The sequence below is a fragment of the Pelobates fuscus genome, chromosome 2 (assembly GCF_036172605.1).
Source record: "Pelobates fuscus isolate aPelFus1 chromosome 2, aPelFus1.pri, whole genome shotgun sequence".
NCBI lineage: Eukaryota > Metazoa > Chordata > Amphibia > Anura > Pelobatidae > Pelobates > Pelobates fuscus.
Genome location: NC_086318.1, coordinates 200,070,084 through 200,093,015, shown reverse-complemented (window position 1 = coordinate 200,093,015; position 22,932 = coordinate 200,070,084). Strand labels below are relative to the sequence as shown.

At 39.1% G+C, this 22,932-nt stretch overlaps 1 protein-coding gene across 1 annotated transcript; it reads right to left on the bottom strand.

The window, feature by feature from the left end:
- Positions 1-261: 261 nt before the first annotated feature.
- LOC134587041 (opsin-5-like) lies at positions 262-21,899 on the bottom strand. The gene is made up of 6 exons (XM_063443100.1): positions 21,671-21,899; positions 19,206-19,411; positions 11,965-12,064; positions 8,115-8,219; positions 5,520-5,743; positions 262-1,239 (listed from the first exon to the last, which is right to left on the bottom strand). Exons 1-6 carry the CDS (start codon positions 21,789-21,791, stop codon positions 775-777), a joined length of 1,221 nt encoding a protein of 406 aa, XP_063299170.1. The 5' UTR covers positions 21,792-21,899; the 3' UTR covers positions 262-774.
- Positions 21,900-22,932: the final 1,033 nt, after the last annotated feature.

The following is a 22,932-nucleotide window of genomic DNA, read 5'->3' as shown; positions in this document are numbered from 1 at the left end:
CACCCAGACCACTTCATTAAGGTGAAGTGGTCTGGGTGCCTAGAGTGGTCCTTTAACCCCTTAAGGACACATGACATGTGTGACATGTCATGATTCCCTTTTATTCCAGAAGTTTGGTCCTTAAGGGGTTAAAGACCCACAATATTCCTTCATGTCACAATATTCCTTCACGTCATAATAATCGCCCCATCAGAGATCCACCAAAATTAATTGGTGTAACAGGAATTCAGCATGGCTCTTTTCATCATTTCACTATCACACTTCATTTAAAAGAGATTTTATCGAGCTTTCTGAGACTGGCATTTTTCAGCTTAGTAGAAATAAAACTTGACCACTTCAAGATTCTAGTTGTATAGTATTTATGAATCATAAAGGCAGGAAAAAAAGAATCATTGTATATGAAAAATAGAAGCTACTCTATGATTTCTAAAACAGAATTTAGTATAGCAATGCAAAATTGAATGTATAAATTAACAGAGGATTAGTTATATATTTTAATTTATTTTTGCTCTCTGACAAAAAATGATTGCGGGATATAAATTAAAAGAATCATAGGCAGTTTGACATGCTGGCTGTGTTAACACAAGGAGACAATTCATTACCTCTTGGTTATAGAAGGCATTGATGTTAATTACCGTAAGGCATGTATACATTTTTTTAATTGACACCAGGGAACCAACACTTGCAAATAGAACACATATTAACTATTGCACATTAAAATGTGGCAAATAGTGAGATAAGATAATGTCTGTAAAGTTGGTGCATTTTGATAAGTCATAATCGATCACATTCGTAATTAGGGTTGTCGGAAACCAAATCTAAATGACATGTGTAGCCATCCTTTATTTCCGCTGGTGGACTATTGCTTGGAGTTCCAACCCCAGAGTCTTGACTTGCTACTTGCTGCTGGTCTTGTAGCGGCAGCTCATTATATTCATGATATTTTTGCTCTTTGACATGCAGCGCAGACTCCTGTTTCTGCTTAATTCTTTTGAATCTTTTGAGTTTCACTGGGTCCTTGTTAGTTTTCGTACACGGAAGCAAGATGCTGAGATCCTTTCGGAATTTGGAGCTCATCCCAAAATAGATTAGAGGATTGTAGAAACTGGCAGACTTTGCAAAGAGGCTGGCAAGTATGCTGGTGAGATTGGGTACATAGAAGCCACAGGCAGACCACATGGATATGACAGCATATGGAGACCATGCAATAATGAATGCCGTGCAAACAACAATGGATACCTGAAAAGTAAAACAAAACAGTGATGTATAGAATTAGCAGTTCACAGATATTATCAGGGCAAACATTTACAAAGTGTATATTAAAAAAAATAACTCTAGGTCACCCAAATAATAAAAAAAATGCCAAAATGTTCTGCATCCAACATCCCAATCCAAAATGCAAAGTGCAGAATTACAATAACTAGATTATATCTGCATGCTGGAAGATGTTAAGATGTTACACTAAGAATATGGGAACAGGAAGATGCACATATTTACTGTGGTGGCAGAGGCTGCAGCAAGCTTCTGGTCTTTTCATATTTTAATTATACATTTAATGGAATTTTCACTAGCACAATACATAGTTTCATGGTTTGCCAGAACAGACCAATTTACCCAAACCATAGAGTACTACTCAAAGAGTTCTTCATTTGTCACTAGAAAGAAAACATATTTTGTTTAGGATTAGGTATGATGGGACATTAGGAGAGGGCAGTACTGTTTTGAGTCTATGTTAGAATTTGACCAACTAGTTTACTTGTCAGACTGCTTGTGAATACACAACCAGTGCATTTTAGAACAGATAAAAGAAGTGAAAAACTTTACTTTGTTGCATGCTGTTTAAAGTAACACTCCAGCGTTAGGAATGTAAACATGTACTTATTACTTACCTTAAGTCCTTTGCCACTCCTCCCCTGGCTGAGATCATCAATACTGATGATCTCAGCCCAAAGCTCACACATAGGAAAGTATTGGGAGGCTAATGCACATGTACTGGAATAGACATGCTGCAACAATCAGGAACTCATCATAGAGATGCAGTCGATCAATGCAGTTTTTTCACATCTTCATGCAGAGCGTCTGAGTGACATGCGTTGGAGGTGACCTTAGGGACAAGTGTAAACACTACCTTTCTCCAAATTTTGCACCAGAGATACTGTACACTACATTCTGCTATAGTTTTTCTGGTGCTTAGGCTGTCCCTTTAAAGACAAAGCAGGCTAGTGGTAAGTCATTTTTATATTGTATTAAATATTCTAACTATATAGATCTTGTGACTGGATGCTCTCAGGTCATAAAATAAGCCATTGCCTACAGGTAAGTGTTTTCCAAGGACAGAGAGCAATCCCATAGTATGATATAAGCATGTACTATTGTACTATTTATCACTATTTTATAATGCTTTTATTTTAAGTTGCTCTAACAAAGATTTTTTTTTTTGATTATGAGACTGCAGCATACCTATCAGATATGCTTACTTCTTTTAAAAATGCTTCTTTCTGGCACACACAGTGAACTGTTCTTATATTCTCTCTAATAGACATGTGCGATTCATTAGGACGAATTTCATTCCACTCGGACATTCAGATGCTTACGAATGTCCAAAGTGCCGAAGTCCTGAAGCGCCAAAGTTCCAAAGTGACGAAGTTGAGTAGTTTTGAAGTGCCAAAGCGCCGAAGCTCCGAAGTGATTCGGATTGCTGAAAATTCATTTTGTGCAATGTAATACTTGCTTGCCCAATCCGGTTTCACTATTCCCTGTCCAATGAAATTATCACATTTTTGTGATTGATGTTAGAGGACAGTCAATTAATGGTGATTTTGTCACTGACACTTGGCCAAAGAAAGCACACAGAGTCATTGAGGTGGGATAGTATATAAATCAGGTTGTCAAGGTGTTTCACAAAGAACAGAAGATAAGCAAAAATTAAAATAGAGTCTCACTATAATCCACTGGAATAGGTAGTCAAAGATAAGGTCTCACTAATATAGCAGGTTAGGGTAGGGGTGCAATCCTCAGGAGTTGATCAGTCCAGATGGTTAAAATATCCGTATATGTGGAGAGACAGAAAGGGAGCTACAAAAAAACAACTAATAGTGCAATAAGCCAAGATTCAGGGATAAAATGTATAAAAAAAAGTAGGTAGTACACTCACATTTACAAAAGCTATAACCAGCTCTGGAGTGAAGGACGTATAACGGTATAATCCCTGCTTAAAGGATATGCAGGAGAGGTGCGTCCGTCAATACAATCTGGGTATCCGAGGCTCCGAATAGTGATGAAAAGACAACAACAGTGCTCTCAATATGATAAATATGAGATATAAAATAGGCACAAAGGCTACGAGAGTTAGACAGGGGAGCTGCTGGAAAGGGAAGTCAGTGTGTGATGTTGCCCCCTCTGCAGAGTCCAGCGGCTGGCTCAGAGCACCAAGCCACCGGACCACCACGGAATACGATCTCCCCCCTCCCTGGCCAGGTAAGAAGCAGGGAGTAAAATAAAATGTTAAAATATAAAAAAAATGTTTTTAAATCATTCAAAAATTAAAATGCACACACTGCATCCACTACACAAACACACACTCTGCATGCACTATACACACCACATCTAATACACACAAACACTACATACACTACACAAACACACACACACTCTGCATTCACTATACACACACTACATCCACTACACAAACACACACTCTGCATCTAATATACGCCTCATACATTACACAAATGTACAATCTGCATCCACTATACACACTGTATCCATTACACACACCGCATCCACTTTATACAAGCACTGTGCATCCACTACACGTATTCTTTATCCACTATACACACACCACAATCAGTACACATGCTGCATCCCTGTGGGCGGACTTGGGGACGGCTCTGTGGGTGAACTCAGGGGCAGCCCTGTGGGTGGACTCGGGACGGCCCTGTGAGCAGCCTTGCTCCCCTCCATGTCCATTAGTGGTCCTCTCCCCTCCCCGTCCCTTAATGGTCTTCTCCCTTCCATGTCCTTTAGTGTTCCTCTCCACTCCCTCCCCTGTCCCTTAGTGTTCTTTTACCCTCCCTATCCTTTACCTTAGTGTTCCCCTTCCCTGTCTCTTAGTGCTCTCCGTTCCCCTTAATGTTCCTCCCACCCCCCTCTTAGTGTTCCTCTCCCTTCTCTTCTAGTGTCCCATCCCTTACCCCAGTGTTCCTTTTCCCTTCCCTTCCCTGTACCTTAATGCCCCCCTTATTGTTCCTCTCTCTCCCTTCCTAGTGTTCCTCTCAACTCCCTCTTTTTTAGTGTTCTTCCCCCTCCCATAGTATTATCCCCCCTCCCCTGTCCCATAGTGTTCTTTCCCCTCCCCACAGTGTTCTTTCCCCCCTCCCCTTTCCAATAGTGTTGAAAAAAAATCTAAACTGCACCACAATAAAAAAAAAATAAGCCATCTTCACTCATGGAGGCTCACTGCATTATTGCATGAGTTCCGATAGCGGAGAAAGACCTTATGTAGAATATTTTCTCATGTTTTGCAATATGACAAAGAGTGTTCTAACAGCCAAGTCTCGAGAGATGTGAGACTTGTCTGTCAGATCGCTTTGATTGGTTGGATTACAAGTGTTTTAAACCCGGACCCACACTGAATTCATTATTTTCGGATGTCATCTATATCTGACCATCCCGTCTTTTTAAACTTTGTGCGAACAACAGCGTCTAAGATCCAGCAAGCACGTAACCCAAGTGATTTGCATGTAAATAGAAGTTATTGTGAGACATAATGGATTGACAAATTCTGCTTATCCTTGTGTCAACTTCTGCTGTATCATATGTTTCAACTCATATACCATTCCTATATAAAATCGAACCCAGTTATCTAGATCACCTTTCTACATTTACAGAGATTGTCACTGTTCAATTCTAATATAATTAAAATAGAAGAGTAGCTGAATGAATGCAGGTTACACTCTACTGCCCCATGTACAGCTTAGTCCAAATTCCCCTTTGCTCGAAGACCATCTATCCTTAACCTTATGTCCATGCAATACCTAAGAAGAGGATACAATGGTATACCCTTTGCATCTTTCTCAAAGCGCAATATTTTTGTTTAGTCTTTTGCTTCAGTTCAATGCTGTGGTCATGTTAATTTACAGTTCGTATAACGTCTGTGTATTTATTCCTGACTTTTTAATCACAATCTTTTCCTACATGAGATATTTAAAAGGAATCACTCTTGTTATCACCTGGCTCCATTCTCTCCTTTGTCACCATTTCTCTGAATTAAAAAGAAGCAGTCCAGGTATCATAATCACATCCTGTTTTAGTAGATATGATATCAGTCAGCTGCATGCGCATATCAAACCATTTTCAAGTAGTTTGACAAAAAACAGGAGTCTCCGAAGCACTTAGGGCCTAATGTTCTACTTCTCTACTAGCAACATCAGTTTTATTCAAATTTGGAAGGCAGGGAAAGGCTAAGCATCTGTATTTGTTAAAAATGTCTGTTGAAGGATCACAAAATCACAACATACCCTGGTCACATCGCGTTCCATTTTCCTTTGTCGATCTGTTAGATCTCCTTCACTTGTTAAGGCACGACTTGATTTCACAGTATTAATAATAGACACATAGCAGAAGACCATGACTATTACAGGTAGGAAGAAACAGCAAATGAATATAGATATAATGTAGGATTTATATATTGTGGAGAAGCTGGCCTTGGTCCAGTCAATTTCACATGTTCCATACATCCGATCTGTAGGTGGAGAAAAAAAAAATGATTGTGATAATTGTGGCAGCTCTTACAATATAAATAAATAATGAAGTCAGTGGCGGAACTACCGTGGCCCTCATGCTGAGGGGCCTCATTGGGTTGCCCATGCACTTAAGACCCTTTCTGGCTAGCCCCCTTCTCACTAATCCACTGTAAATAAAAAATGCCTGTGGTTATTTTTTTTGCCAGTCCCAACCTGCACACAGACAAATAGATATACACACTGACACACACACACACATGTATATATATATATATATATATATATATATATATATATATATATATATATATGTCACAAGTGACATCATTTTTATTGCTCCTTCTTTTTTTCTGTTTGTTGCTTTTTTCTTGATCTGTGAACCAGATTATGGGAAAATGTTTCTGCCAATGTATTGCAAAATATATTGATAATATATATATATATATATATATATATATATATTGCAGTACAATGAATTTTTGTTACTGTTTCATTTGTCATATTTATTACTGACATATTGGTGAAATTTGGCCACCCCTCCACCCCCCCAAATGTTTGTTAGGACAGACCAAATTTTCTCGCAGTGCACAAGTCTACTGGCTAAGGTTGATGGTAGTCTAAGGCTCCAGACTTAAGTCACTCTCTCCCTCCTCTGTGTGCTTGCTTCCCTCCCTTCTCTCACACTCCAGCAAGCTAAGAGGCTCTGCATCTGGAAACAATCTCAGACACCTCTGCCAGTGTTTCTGACACTAGATACTGTAGTCCTACCCCTTTTTATGATGTGATGACATTATTATTAAACTGCCACATCCAATCAAATTTTTAGTGCTTGACTATCAAGAAACCACCAAGGCCTATATATGCCTGAGTTTTGCAACTGTTGCATGCCCTTTCGTGGACTCACTCTTTCCTTGTTTCTGATTTTCTGTTATTTGATCAGGCTTAGTAATTGGCATTGATTTTTCCAGTATTTTCCTGTGTATCAGATCCGGCCTATGTTTGACCACAACTACCTTGTTCCTGTCAGACCCCAGCTACATTTGATCTTGATATTCTCTTGCTCATGTATTAGACCAAGCTTGTTTGTAACCTTGAGTTCCATTTATTCTGTTCCTGAAGTTATTTATATTGATTTCATTGTTCTCCTCTTGGTCTGAATGAACTTATAATTAGTCCCACTACTTCCTAATGATTGGTTTGTGTTAAAGGAACACTTTAATGTTATAAATACAAAGATGTATTTCTAACACTAACAGGTTCCTCTACCAAAAAGCCGTTCCCCCCCAACCATGTAAATTGTTAATTTGCCGATTCCAGCGCTGATGTCACTCGACAGTGGGTCATGCTCCACCTTCCTTCCTTCGACATTAGTCAATGGGGGATCACCAGAGGCACTTTGAGCCTTAACCATAGGAAAGCATTTTTATATGCTTTCCTGTGGGATTTTCCGTGACACTGGATGTCCACATGCACGGCATAAACAATCCAGCATCGTTTCACAGAGTTAAACTCAGTGAAACTCCAGGAAGCACTTCTAATGGCTGTCTGCAATATTTTACATTGCAGGACTAAGGAGCGAGGGACAGTGCATTTCAATGAGATTACATGGTCCTGGTGCTTATAATGTTCCTTTGAGTCCAGCAATTCTAAAATGCACCTTACTATCTCTCCTTGCTGTGCTTTTGTTAAGATCGTTGCCTTTTATTTTGCTGAGGATCCTAATGTACATTGACTCTAATGATCTGACAGGATTAGGTCCAGTGCACTATTAGAAGGCCATGTGTTGGCCCCTGATCAAGGTGGACTAAGTTTGAGGACCACATAATGCTCCACCCCCCATTCAAACAGCTAGTTACACCATTGCTGTTGCTCCTGTGACACATGTCACACCCAAGGCCCAGTTGAATTTGTGGCCTACACATATATTTTTGTATAATAACATAAGGTAAAAATAGATATGGGAAGAAGAGAAAAAAACAAAAAATGGAAAAGGCAACAGAGTAGGATGGCAAAGGTTAAATGCCTAAATCTGCTTACAGCCATTATGCCATTGTCCCATTTTATTGCATTTGCAAACATAGAAAAATGCGTCAAAATCCCCATAACTTGGATCATTATGTAGTGACAGAGAATGAGACAAATTAATAAAAACCTAACAAGTAAGGGGGACAGTGTGAAAGAAGAAGGTGGAGAGCAATAGAACAGACAAGGTAGACATGCTAGAACGTATTATTTCTTGGAACGAAACATAACCTTCTAATATGCAGAATGCTTTATGGTCTGTTTATGTGTTCATACTTAGCACATCAGTTGTTGATCTAGATGACAGTGTGTTTTCACGTCAGATGCTTAGAAATGAAGTGACATTACCTCTGTAGCTTCCCCATCCCAGCAGTGGAGCCATTGACCAAAACAATGCTGCAATCCAAATTAGTACCAATGATATTGTAATGCTGCCTTTGCTTATGCAGTTAGCTGAAAATTAAAATAAAAAAAAATATTTCTTAATGTGAATACAACATCAAATTATACAATGCATAGCTAAAAATTCAAACCAACTAAAGTGGGCTTACCACCTAATACATTAAGAAAAGAAACAGCAGAAAATCATAAAATGTGAATTTGTATATCAATTAACATTTCCACCTTGTTTTATTTAATTGGCATAACAACTATATGCACTGGATATGGGATAAATGTGAACATGGACCGGTGAACAGCAAGACTTCTGGATAATTTGTCACTGTTCATCACTGCATTCCTATCACTAGATTAGATTGAGTCTTGATATTATTACTGCAACCAATGCTACTCTTCAAGGAAAGGCAAAACGAGCAACATGACATTAATCATGTAACTTACTATTATAGTATACATTTTACTATCCATTAACATTGCCACAGAGGGGTAATTGTTTAAATCTATATAGAATTAGGAATGAGTTAAAGCACAAGAGTACAATTTAGAATAATATATTAAAATGCAAATTTATAAATGGAGATTAGTACTGTACCTAATCCAAAGCATTCATTCTGCTTTGGAATAACTATCAGGTTGTAGCAATGTTATTGGTACCATTGTTCAACATATAATGCATATTAGCACTTACTTGGATTTCTTTGACTTGCTATTCATTAGGACATGTTTAAAAACTGGTAAAAGATACATGTATCCTTCCGTGTTGAAACCATCTTCCACTGTCATTTTCCAACCCAGACAAACAAAAAACCACTGTGATATTTCCTAAACATATTAATTCGGAACTATAAGAATTAATTATTTCTCACTATAGCAGATGGCATTCAAATGGTCAGGTTTGAATATGCTTATTGTAAAGCGCTGCGGAATAAGCTGGCGCTTTATAAATACCAATAATAATAATACTGAAAACACTGATTGGTGTCACTTAACTTGACACCAATGGAGTCGTTATGGTATCTGGAATGTCTGGAATGTTTTAACCCACAAATTGTCCCCTGAGATGCCTGTTCGGCACTACCTCATGTCTAGATAAGGTAAGCACCATCTTACTCTAGCCCGCACAACAACTTCATTGAGATGGAATTGTTATGGGATGGCTCTTTAAATGAAAACTGCCATAAATATGTTTCTTCTAGAAAATATATTTGTTCTGTTTACTTTGTTTTGTGTCTATTTTTCCTTAAGCTTATATATGTAGAAGGTTTGTAAAAAATGACCCAGGCAAACTTTATGTTTGCCTAGCAAATATTTTGCCATTTTCTGTGAGTTTTGGTTAGAGGCATTCATTGTATGTATGTGTGACGGTCTATGTGTGAGTCAGAGACAGGGTGTGTGACGTGTACACACATTGAATACTTTGTATGGCCTAAAGAAATACATTATTTTAATATTTGCAATGGATCCAGTAAAAGGAAATAAAACCATGTACAGAGGTATTCGCTAAAGTGACACTAGCCAGGAACGCAATGAGCATTTTAAATTCAATGCAAAATAGTCAAACTAAAAACAGAAATAACTTGGAGAAGTAGCTAATTTAGCCTACATTTTGACATTTACTTTGAATTCCGGGCAATTTATTATTGAACAATTTGTTAATTAGTCTTGAAAACTAGAGTAGCTCTTTGTAACAGCAATTCCCACAGTTTTAGAGAAGCACGCAGTGACTGGCTTATAACAGCATGTTTGAAGATGATTGCTGATGTTCTCATACAGTGAATTTGTAGCTATTATATAGGAGAAAACAAACTGTTTGTGACCAAAGTTCACTTAAAATGTAAGCGCTTACTGGGCAAGAGAAAAAGGTTGCTATGGTAATTTTAAGAAAACAAATTGCAGCATTTGCAAACCCTCCCCTTATAAAATGCAGCATTTGCAACCCCTCCCCTTTTTCACCCAGCAGAAACTTTAGTGGGAAATACCCAATCAGACGCTTCTCATTGAGAAGTCTCTGAATCTGTGCGTGTAGACATCTGGTCTGTGGACGCGCTGTAGTTACTGAAGACTTTGGTTTGAGGTCTGACGGGAAGAAGGCAAGCGTGCTCAAGTAGAACCTCCCTGGCTATTTGATTGGCAGCCATGGACATGTTTCTAAAATAATTATAAATGTGCATATTTCTCATTGAAATTGGCACTTTTATCAAATGGGATAAAAATTGCATATTTCTCACCCATAGAGCTTTTCAAATTATATGATATATATAAACTTTTAAAATGATTTTTATATATATATATATATAAAATGTAATCTGTAGAGAAGCTCAGATATTTTGATCTCTTTTATATCGTCTCACTCATACCTGGCACGGGTGGTTTCCCAAGGCAGAAGCAAAGCTGATTTATATGATTTTTACATAGACTCTATATCTGAGCATAATTTTGGCATTTACAGCTTGCTTTATCTCTTAGATCTGTTGATGTAGATTTTAATTACAGGGTTAGTCACTAAAGTGAGAATTCAAAGTGAATTCAAACTGAGTTTCAAATGTAAGAAAAAAATATATATAACACACGTGCGCCCCAGTGGGTAAACAAATAGAAAATAAAATTTACCCCGAATAAGATTGTAAGAAGATCCCTTCAGTCTTCTAATTCAGTGTATAGACAAATACAATCTATAAAACAATATAGCAAAAGAATGGTGTAGGATGTTTGAAACACCATAAAGTGCGCAAATATATAAACTTGAATACATTATTTTGTCATCTGTCAGATTGGTGCACTATGTCCTTGTGTCTCTCCTTTATATTTAAGGTTTAAAAGAAGATTCTGACCTTCATTGAATTTTAAAGAAACCTTTTTCTGTCTGCAATTTAATTCCATCCTGTGAGTGCATTATATATTTGCGCACTTTATGGTGTTTCAAACATCCTACACCATTCTTTTGCTATATTGTTTTATAGATTGAATTTCAAATGTAAGGCCAGATCACAACTGAAATCATTGCTGACCTTAAATGTGAAATTCACTTCAAATTCTCTCTTTAGGTAATAACCCTGCAAATCCTTCACTAATGCAATAAATTCCCTGAATCTTACATGCCTTCACCTGTTTCAAAAACACATTCCACAATATCTCTAATGAATATTTTCAATTGAGAGGAATAATATGAATGGACACACTCCACCCAACTAATCTTCACACGTGTTAAAATGAGGACACCGGCACTAAATTACATATTATTATTATTATTATTGCCATTTATATAGCGCCAACAGATTCCGTAGCGCTTTACAATATTTTGAGAGGGGGGGGATGTAACAATAAATAGGACAATTACAAGAAAACTTACAGGAACAATAGGTTGAAGAGGACCCTGCTCAATCGAGCTTACAGACTATAGGAGGTGGGGTATTAGAAACATTAGGACAGGAAATATCAAGTAGGAGTGAAGCAGAGCTGGAGAAGAGAGCAAAGCACTATCCCATAGGAGAGCAAGAGACAGGTATGTAAGGTAGAGATTACTCTGGGAGGCCATAAGCTTTCCTGAAGAGATGGGTTTTAAGGCCCTTCTTAAATGATTGAAGACTAGGGGAGAGTCTGATGGCAGTAGGCAGGCTATTCCATAGGAGAGGAGCCGCCCGCGAGAGGTCCTGCAAGCGCGAGTTGGCCGTACGGGTGCGAGCAGTGGTCAGGAGGTGGTCACAGGCATATAGCAATGTAGAAATGAGAATCCTAATTCCTTATTTCTACTGAAAAAAAATTCAAGCTTTCATATGTATCTCAAAAGGTGTGATCTTACCCCGCTGAGGATGGCAACCTTTTATATAACGAGTTACACTGATGAGTGTTAGTGTGTTTATACTGGCCAGACCAAAAAGAAGGGTGAGAAATCCATCCACCTATAAAAAAAAAAACAACAAAAAAAAACATATAAAATATAGTAAACATATATAAATATTTATCAAAATCATATTTGGCTAAATAATTATCTCCTTTAACATCCATACAATGCAGGATCTCAAATGACAATGTACAACCAAGGTACTTTCAAATATAGAGGTCATGATTAAAATATGCGTATAAATTAATATTATTTAATGCAAAGTTTTCTGTGAGGGACTTTTTTTATCTGCAAGGAAGAAGGAAAGGGTGAGTTGTAAAAGGAAATGTGGTTATGATGCCATAGTAATGTCTTTAGATCTTGTCGATTGACTAATTTGCCACACACAAAATAGATCTTTAAATCATAGCTCATGTCTCCACCTACAAGCTCTGTCAATCAATGAGCTGGGAATGACATGACATTGGTTCTCTTAACATCTCATACCAATGAGTTGTCGCTGTATGCTATGATGCTATCATGGATCTCTGATTGACAAGGTATTAATGCAGACAGAAAGATTAGTCAAATGAGAGTTTGCAGGGATAGTAACTGTGCATCAATAAGCTTTAAGTGAGTGATTGAGATCAGGTGAGAAAGTCCCTAAAATGGGGTAACCAGACAGAGAAGCAGTGCAATCAAACAGTCAATTAAATAATCAAGCACGTGATGCATAGAGATATATATGGGATATAACAGAAGCAATTTGTAAAACTCTCTGCTTTTATAAGACAGCCCACCAGGGCAGTCAATCAAGAAGCCTGGAACACTTAGAGGTAGTTCAAAGATGCTTACATCACTTTTTTCTCTACGGTATATGCAGGATACACACACTATACAGTAGGGGAATCTCTGACACTTTCTTAACAGCAGAGAGCCAAGATGATTTTAAAACACAGCAGGTTCGTTATGCTGTCAAACTGGCACCGCATACTCGGAGATCAGTTTAGTTACGAACTGTAATTCATCCGAATTTGGACCGATTGAATGATTGTACAGGTTACTGAACTCTGAACCAATGGAAAAGCTGTTGGTTTTGATGGTGCCAAAAAAGAGGTGATTGATGCGACAAAAAATGGATGATGGCTAGGGGACAGCCGCTAAATGTTGACTTTATTCACATAACTACAGTGAGGGAAAAAAGTATTTGATCCCCTGCTGATTTTGAACGTTTGCCCACTGACAAAGAAATGGTCAGTCTATAATTTGAATGGTAGGTGTATTTTAACAGTGAGAGACAGAATAACAAAACAAAAAATCCAGAAAAACTCATGTCAAAAAAGTTATAAATTGATTTGCATGTCAAGGAGTGAAATAAGTATTTGATTCCCTATTAATCAGCAAGATTTCTGGCTCCCAGGTGTCTTTTTATACAGGTAATGAGCTGAGATTAGGAGCACTCTCTTAAAGGGATCAATTTCGCACCGGGGCCCCATGGATTGTGTGTACGCCACTGGGCATGTATCAGAGCATTGTCAAGGTAATACAGTACAGGAGAGAGACCATATTCTCCCTTCTACTGCTCCACATCGGGGCAGCCTAGCTGGTGAGGGAGATCTTTGATCTCCCCACTGGCCATGAAGATTATGGGAGGGTTAAAATATGACTATTATTTTTCATAAGATTGTTCCACTGTAGCAGCACACTCGATATCTTATTCATACAAACAAGGGTTTAGCGATCTGATTAGTGGGTGGATTTATCACTGCTAATATAATCTGTCCCATACTACATTAAGATGTAGAAATGCACAAGTAAGCATGTTTTTATTATAACAAGGTATCTAGTTGTGTGAATTGTAAATGTAAATATACGTTTTCCCATTAAAGGACCACTGTAGGCACCCAGACCACTTCAGCTTAATGAAGTGGTCTGGGTGCCAGGTCCAGCTAGGGTTAACTAATTGTTTTATAAACATAGCAGTTTCAGAGAAACTGCTATGTTTATCAATTAGTTAAGCCTTCCCCCTAATTCTCTAGTGGCTGTCTCACTGACAGCCGCTAGAGGCGCTTGCGTGATTCTCACTGTGAAAATCACAGTGAGAGCACGCAAGCGTCCATAGGAAAGCATTATGAATGCTTTCCTATGTGACCGGCTGAATGCGCGCGCAGCTCTTGCCGCGCGTGCGCATTCAGCCGACGGGGAGGAACGGAGGCGGAGAGGAGGAGGAGAGCTCCCCGCCCAGCGCTGGAAAAAGGTAAGTTTTTACCCCTTTCCCCTTTCCAGAGCCGGGCGGGAGTGGGTCCCTGAGGGTGGGGGCACCCTCAGGGCACTCTAGTGCCAGGAAAACAAGTATGCTTTCCTGGCACTAGAGTGGTCCTTTAACACAGTGAGCTCCAGGAGATTTTAATCTACACTGAAACTGCTCATTTCTAATTAGCCTCGGTTCACTTGAACCACTCCAGAATGTGCAGTATTCTGTGACTTATGAAACATAATGCCATGAAATGTCAAAATATATTACAGGAAAAGAGGGAAAGCAGTTTATTTCTGACATTGTGTTTATAAGTAAGGAAAAATAAAAAAAAAGTTACATTTTAGCAAAACTCTATGTCTAGCCTGTTAGAGTAGGAGATCGATTGAATTATGCATTTAACTCACCTTCCTGGCTAGACTGACAAAGTCCTTTATTTAGGGTTATTCCAACCACTTCTGCTTTTAGAAGTGGTCATCGTGGTAGGAGTCTGTATTTCTGCTTGAAACACTGCTTATACAGACAAATTGGCAGTTACGTGCCACGGCATACATGACTTAGGTGACCTGGAACTCTGTTCTGGCAGCCTAATGTCAATTCTGTGCATCTGTTATGTCTGTTGTCAACATGCACAACAGTCCCTCCCCGCCACCCTCTGTTTTACAGATTGCTGTTTTTTTTTGTTTGTTTTTTATTGCAATGCAGCCCTTCCAATCCACCCCCTTCTGTCTCCTCTTCAACAAGAATGGTCCAATCAAATGTTTTTGTTTTTGTTCGAGAAGCATTTGATTGGTTCACACAAGTGAGCTGGTGATGTCAGAATCGGGCATGGAGTGGAGCACCAGGAAGCAGTCATTGCCTGTAAAGGATTCTCCATAAAGTATTAAGAAATAAAATTTTATTTATGATTGTCTTAATTTGTCCAATTACATCTGAGCAACTGAAGTAAGCAGCCTGTGCGTGAAATTGGTTGCAATTGCTAAACATTTCATATAATTTTTTTATTCAACCTCTTGAATTAAAGCTGAAAGTCTACACTTCAATTGCATCACGGTTGTTTCCTTTCAAATTCATTTTGGTGGCGTCCAAAGCCAAAATTATGAAAATCGTGTCAGTGTCCAAATATTTCTGGACCTAACTGTGCATCATGTTTCCTGTCTCCCTCACAGCTCAGCAATGCACAGGAGACAGAGTGTTGGCCAGATCTACAAAATCTACAGTTCCCACTAGGCCACACTACACAGGGACTGAGGTAAGACTCAGGAGGTTATAAAAAAACATGTAATGATATTGAGCTGTGGTGGGGGGTGGGAAAAGATTATGATATGGGGTGAAGTAAAGGGGGGCAGTCGGGATATACACAACAAGAGGGAAATGCAGAGATAATAGGGAAGGAAGGGAGAAGCATTAGAGAAAAAACGTTTTCTGGACACAAATTGTAAGTGTTTGTGGTGCCTTGAGTCTGTATGTGCGGATTTTAGCTATAAAATCAGGACAGTTAGGAATCCAGAAGAAATGGTTTACAGGAAATCCTGTAAAAGGAAAGCAGCAATACTAGGTTCACTCTGATGCTACATTTAGCCTTTTTAGTCATGAACTTAAAAATAGAGTCCTGTGACCACTTTTTTGTTTACTTTTGTGAGATGGTTACCTCATAGGATTCTTCTATGGGGAGTTTGGGGACCCTTAAAATATTGTATTTGGGGCTCACCTGCCCACCCACCATTTGTGAGTGCAAATAAAGCAGATCAGCTTTATTACACCTCTCTACTAGTGATGTCCCGAACAGTTCGCCAGGAACGCGCGATGTTCGGTCCGCCCCCTATTCGTCATGGAGGTGGGAGGGTCTGGGAGAGAGGGTCTGCTGCTGATTGGCTGGAATGTGTCTGCTGACTGTGAGGTACAGGGTCAAAGTTTACTCAATGATGACGAATAGGAGGCGGACCGAACATCGCGCGTGTTCGCGACCGCGAACACACTATGTTCGCCGGCGAACGGTTCCCGGCTAACTGTTCGGGACATCACTACTCTCTACCTCTGCTCATACATTTATAACTCTACCTAAGCTCATACATTTCTTGATATATCCTTATATGTCTTCTCATGTCTCTAAGAATCAAAAACTTGCTCATACCCTGTCCATATACTCTTTCCATGTTCTGTTTATTTTCCTTCTTAGCTACTTGCTACTGGGGCAAACTCCCCTGTCAAATTACATGAACTTCATAACTCTTTGAAACCACTTGTTTTGAAATCCCTATCTCCACCCACCTTATCCATTCCTCTTCATTAGTAATTTCTAGAAAACTTTACTACAGACTTATTTCAGACTTTACTATACGCTCTTTACAATCTTTGTCCATCTGGCATAACAACCTTTTCCTCATAACCTGTTTCCATTAGTGTTTTTACCCCCCACCCCCCAGTCTCTACTTGCCCTTCCCCGTTTGGTAAAATCAGTCTAATTAAATTTGATGCACTCTTTATTTATTTTCTAATTGATCTTTCGTTGTAGAGGTATTATTAAAATATGTAAGAAGCATTATGGTTAAAGGACCACTATAGGCACCCAGGCCACTGCAGCTTAATTGAGTGGTCTGGGTGCCAGGTCCATCTAGGATTTACATATGGGTTTACATATGGGTTAATCCAGCCTTTAGTGGCTGTCTCATTGACAGCCGCTAGAGGCGCTTCCACGCTTCTCACTGTGATTTTCACAGTGAGAAAATGCCAGCGTCCATAGGAAAGCATTGAGAATGCTTTCCTATGAGACTGGCTGAATGCGCGTGCGGCTCTTGACGCGCATGCACATTCAGCCGATGACATCAGAAGAGGGAGGAGAATCCCCAGCGCAGAGGGAGCCCAGCGCTAGAGAAAGGTGAGTGTTTAACCCCCTTCCTCCCCCTTCAGCCCGGTGGGAGTGGGACCCTGAGGGTGGGGGGCACCTTCAGGACACTATGGTGCCAGGAAAACGAGTTTGTTTTCCTGGCACTATAGTGGTCCTTTAAGAGACATTTTATAGGATGTTTATGTTAAATAAATACACTGCTCAAAAAAATAAAGGGAACACTTAAACAACACAATGTAACTCAAAGTCAATCACACTTCTGTGAAATCAAACTGTCCACTTAGGAAGCAACACTGAGTGACAATGGAAATTATAGGCAATTAGCAAGACACCTCCAATAAAGGAGTGGTTCTGCAGGTGGTGACCACAGACCACTTCTCAGTTCCTATGCTTCCCGGCTTATGTTTTGGTCATTTTTGAATGCTGGCGGTGCTTTCACTCTAGTGGTAGCATGAGACGAAGTCTACAAGCCACACAAGTGGCTCAGGTAGTGCAGCTCATCCAGGATGGCACATCAATACGAGCTGTGGCAAGAAGGTTTGCTGTGTCTGTCAGCGTAGTGTCCAGAGCATGGAGGCGCTACCAGGAGACAGGCCAGTACATCAGGAGATGTGGAGGAGGCCGTAGGAGGCAACAACCCAGCAGCAGGACCGCTACCTGCTAGATAATGCTAGACCTCATGTGACTGGAGTGTGTCAGCAGTTCCTGCAAGACGAAGACATTGATGCTATGGACTGGCCCGCCCATTCCCCAGACCTGAATCCAATTGAGCACATCTGGGACATCATGTCTCGCTCCATCTACCAATGTCACGTCGCACCACACACTGTCCAGGAGTTGGCAGATGCTTTAGTCCAGGTCTGGGAGGAGATCCCTCAGGACACCATCCGCCACCTCATCAGGAGCATGCACAGGCATTGTAGGGAGGTCATACAGGCACGTGGAGGCCACACACACTACTGAGCCTCATTTTGACTTGTTTTAAGGACATTACATCAAAGTTGGATCACCCTGTAGCGTGTCTTTCCACTTTAATTTTGAGTGTGACTCCAAATCCAGACCTCCAAGGGTTTAAAAATTTGATTTCCATTTTTTTATTTTTGTGTGATTTTGTTGTCAGCACATTCAACTATGTAAAGAACAAAGTATTTCAGAAGAATATTTAATTCATTCAGATCTAGGATGTGTTATTTTTGTGTTCCCTTTATTTTTTTGAGCAGTGTATAATACTGCTATTTAGATTTATCTCTGAAACATTAGCTAGAAAATAAATATAAACAAAAGCATATAACTGCACAAGTGTATTATGCTGTGGAAGCTGTCATTGACAACTGTACCAACCTATCTTCTAATCCCATTTCAACATTGCAAGAGCAAACAGGGAACAGATTGCCAAAGTAGCTATTGTATATCAACTTAGTCTGTAGTGCTAATCCTCCCATTATCTGCTGACTGGTACACAAGTCAGTGAAACCACATCCGACTTTTCTGTCAATTGATTTTTGCTGAGTTTTATTTCCTGCCTGTTGGGAAGAAGGATGTTGTCATTCTGTGATCCAATAAATTAGTTCAACTTAATTATTCAAACATTCTAAATACGTCTTAGATCGCTTACACATAATTACTAATTTTTGAATCAAAAGAACAATATTTTATATTTTGCACTTTTAAACTTCTTAAATAAATAAAGTTCCACAAAGAGGACCAAAACATTTAAGGATGGTTTAATCCTCATTCCTTTTTTTAAATCCCAGATCACAGAAAATACCAACTGGATCAGAAGAAACCAGTGTTCCCATTCTCAATAAACATTCAGTATATATACACAATTCAAAATAATTTGAATTCATAAATCTTTATAAGGATGAACATTCTGCCACTTTATTTCAATACAGTGGATGTAGTGGCAGAAGTAACATTAATGTTTCAGTCCCTAGTGAGAACTTTTCTAACTATATACATAATTATTTTATTTTCTGCAACTCTGTGTCCTGTTATTCCATCACGCAAACTGAAAAATTGAAGAAGACATGATAACAAACAATTGTAATTTAACCAAAACGTTCATCTGTGACCTTTTTATGTGACATTAGATAATTACTTAGAGAGAAAACTTACCTGACAAGTCCATACAGAAGTAATAAGAAAGCCATCATCTCTGAAAACATTAAAAATTTCAATGATTCCTCTTGAGTAGCCAAATACTGAGATGCTAGCATCTGACACGGCCAAATTGAAGGTAAGGTAATCCGTGGGTAGCAAGTTGGCCCTCTGCTTGTATAGTATAAATATTACAATGCTGTTACCAAACCATGACATCCAACCTACAGAAAAAAATATGCAATGACATTTATTTTGTATTACAGTAGAAGGCGAATCACCTATTGTGTTCTAAGAAATGAATCCTCCATTTTTTTCTTCCCCAGGGGTAACTTTAAATGTTAGCTTTCTTCACACCCATACAATACATTTTTAATAAGTTCCTTTTTATTTCTGTAAAGGAACACTACAGGGTCAGGGACACAAACATGTATTCCTGACCCTACAGTTATTATGGCGAATATAGTGTCCCTTTAAATATTTTCTCAATTGCTTTTGTTTTTTTAGAATCAAGTATAATATGCACTGTATAGTAGATATGGTGGTTTGAAACACAGGTAGAGTAAACAAATTAAAGCAGAGCATGATATAGTCAAATAAACAATAATGGACTGTACCATTCACTATTTTTCGTATTGTACATCAAACTAAATTGAGCCTAAACTGGTCTTTTAGGTTGAAAATGACATGTTGTATGAAATAACAATAACATTAAGTATATGCTGAGGTATTATCTAGACAGTTTTACGTCTCTGTATGGTAAACAATTTAACTATAAAACAGAAAAACAAAAAATTAGGTCATCTCATTAGAGTGGTGAGGTTGGTTGATTACATAGGGGCAGCATTGTTTCATGCCCCACAGCTGCAATAATGGTTTTACATGTTTTGTGAGGCACTGGTGTAGAGTGAACTGAACCTCCTTAAAGGAAACAAAATGAAGTAACTTAAAGGATCACTATAGTGTCAGGACAACAAACTTGTTTTCCTGACACTATAGTGCCCCAAGGGTGCCTCCACCCTCAGGTTCCCCCTCCCTTGGTGCTGAAGGGGTTAAAATCCCTTCAGCAACATACCTTAATCCAGCGCCGGGATCCCTCGGCGCTGGTGACCTCTCCTCCCCACCGACGACAGCTCCCGCGTGGAGCGGAATGCGCATGCGCAGCAAGTTTCTCAATGCTTTCCTATGGACGTTCTGCACGATGAATGCAAATTTCGTTTTACCTTTAGTGAAGGAGAAGGTAGGGGGGGGGGGGGAGGGGGAAATACAGCCAGCCCTGGTGGTCTGGTAGTGGTGAGTTCTGCATAACCTGCAGGTCGTCTGACTGCAGGCTGTCTCCTGTCCTCCTGCGCGCAGAATGTTGTGTGTACCGTTGCCATGGAGAAAATGGGGCCAGCTCTCCAAGGGCCGGCAGGGGAGATCAAAGGATCTCCCCTGTCGGCCTGGGCACATCGGCAATGTTGTAGGGCCCCCATGCTTATGTGGCCCCCGGGCAACTGCCCAGCGTGCCCATGCGGAAAGACAGCCCTGTATGAGCATTGTCAGTGAGGGGCTAAAATAGAGATTTTGTTGGATGAGCACCCAATTTGGACCCGAGGATTTTCCAGACCTTGACAGTCGCTATTAGAAGGAATAGATATTTTATAATCAACACTACTTACAATTGGGTAAATATAATATACAGAAATAGCACCATTAAATAGTGTTACTCTTTAATTTGTATGCTATTTAAACATGTATACCATTCACTAAAATAAGCAATGGTTGTTAGGGGATTTATTAAAGTACACAGATTCTATTCTGGGTGCAAAGTGCTAAATGTTGGCACACGTTCTATTGGTTTCCATGGTGACTGCTCCTTGTTTAGCTCTTTGTCTCCTACGTTGTGTCTATCTTTTGCACCTTTTGGATGATTTGTAGCTGTAACTTAGATATTACATCTAAATGTGTGGGCACCTGGATCACCTTTTAACGATATTTAACATATTTTTAAATTCCTACTTAAGATCTCTATGTATTTTCAAATCAGAGCATTTAATACAGCTCAAAGGCAATAGATTTAAAATCAAAGACATTTAATAAAACTGCCCTTCTTTACTTTTTATCATTTAGTAATGATAACTTTTGTAATGCAATTGTATACTTTTTTTCATAACTTACTCAAAATAATTTCTATATTTTCATACAATTTGGATTCTCAAGTGTCCTATGATGGCCCTGCAGCTGGTCTACAATATCCATCTTCTATGATAGGATCTGATATTGACAGAGCATTATGAGAGCTGTAGCTAATAGCAGCTGGTGAGGTAATATGTTCAGTAAGATTACCTTGCAAAGATATACACTTCATCATCACTATCTCTTAATACTAGCGTAATGAAGGTAAAACCCACACAGTATCTTCCTGCCAACATCCATCATCAAGTGATTTTCCACAGCCCTACAATACATTGTATTACACTTTACATTGGAGGAATACATACCTAATGACAGAAGGTAGATGCCTATTATCGTCTCTCCTTGCTCGCTGAGAGGATTCTCCTTTTGAGGAAGAGTCATATTGTTGTTTCTCCATGGAGCCGGGCGTGGAAACTGTAAGGACATGTTTCATGTGCTGGTTCGGTTCTTCTTTTTTTTAATGCTAAAAACAACTACAAAATCAGCAGTTATAGTATATATTTCTGCATATAGTGTGATGCTCCTACTGTGCATTCTAAGATTAACAAATTAAGAATGAAAATCTTCTAAGAAGACAAGGAGCTGGGTAAACCTTTGACCCCTCCTTATTCTCTAATCTGGCCTATAAATATATCACCATGTGTTGCTGAGCAGAAGGTGGAGTGAAAAGGGATATATCCAGGAAAGTGGGCCTTAAAATTACAAATATGCATCAGGACAAACAGGGTCATTTTTACACAGAATTTCCCATTAGCCAACACATTCTGTGATTAATACTTAGTTTGTCAGTTGGGCTTTGAAATAGTATAGATTAGCAGTTGGATTTTCCAGATTGAGGATAGATAGACAGACAGACAGAGATAGACAGACAGACAGAGATAGATAGACAGATAGATAGATAGATAGATAGATAGATAGATAGATAGAAATAAGCAATGCTAAATATAGTACACAGAATAACTTTAATAATATAAAACAATAACCCTGTGGTTACAATGTGCTTTTGTCCTCATAGGTGCATTAAAAAGCTTTCAGCAAGTCACATAATAGTATTACCTAACAGGTCTTTCAATCGTTAATTCAAAGCATAAACTGAATTGAAACATGTGTATTGGCATACATTGATATTTATGGCAGGTACATTAAAGGACAACTACAGGAACCAAGACAATGTTGTCTCAATGAAATGGTCAGGGTGCAGTGTCCCTTTAATTTTAACACTGCAGTGTAAAACATGGCCGTTTTGTAGAGACTGCAATGTTTCCATTGGAGTGTTAACACATCTCTAGTGTCTGTCATCCTTACAGCCACTAGAGGCACTTCTGCATTGAGAACTGAGAACTGAGTCAAACTGGGTTCTCAATCAAATACTGCTGCTGGCGCTGCATAGTGATTTGCTACGTATGTGCAATAGCCTCCCAAAATTGATGATCTCAGCTAAGGCAGGACCATCAGTGAGGAGAGCATTGTGGCAAGGGCTTAAAGGTAAGAACTGTATTTCTTACGACACAGGGAATGTGGGGGTCCAGGCACCCAAGCGTCTTGCAGGAGGCTACAGCAGTAAGAA

Bases quoted from the DNA above. Each gene is read 5' to 3' on its own strand.
- LOC134587041 (XM_063443100.1), bottom strand. From the start codon at position 21,791: ATGTCCTTACAGTTTCCACGCCCGGCTCCATGGAGAAACAACAATATG. The intron at 19,412-21,670 runs GTATGTATTCCT...TTTTTTCTGTAG, and splicing joins CATCTACCTTCTGTCATTAG to GTTGGATGTCATGGTTTGGT. The intron at 5,744-8,114 runs GTAATGTCACTT...CTCCACCTACAG, and splicing joins GGGATGGGGAAGCTACAGAG to ATCGGATGTATGGAACATGT.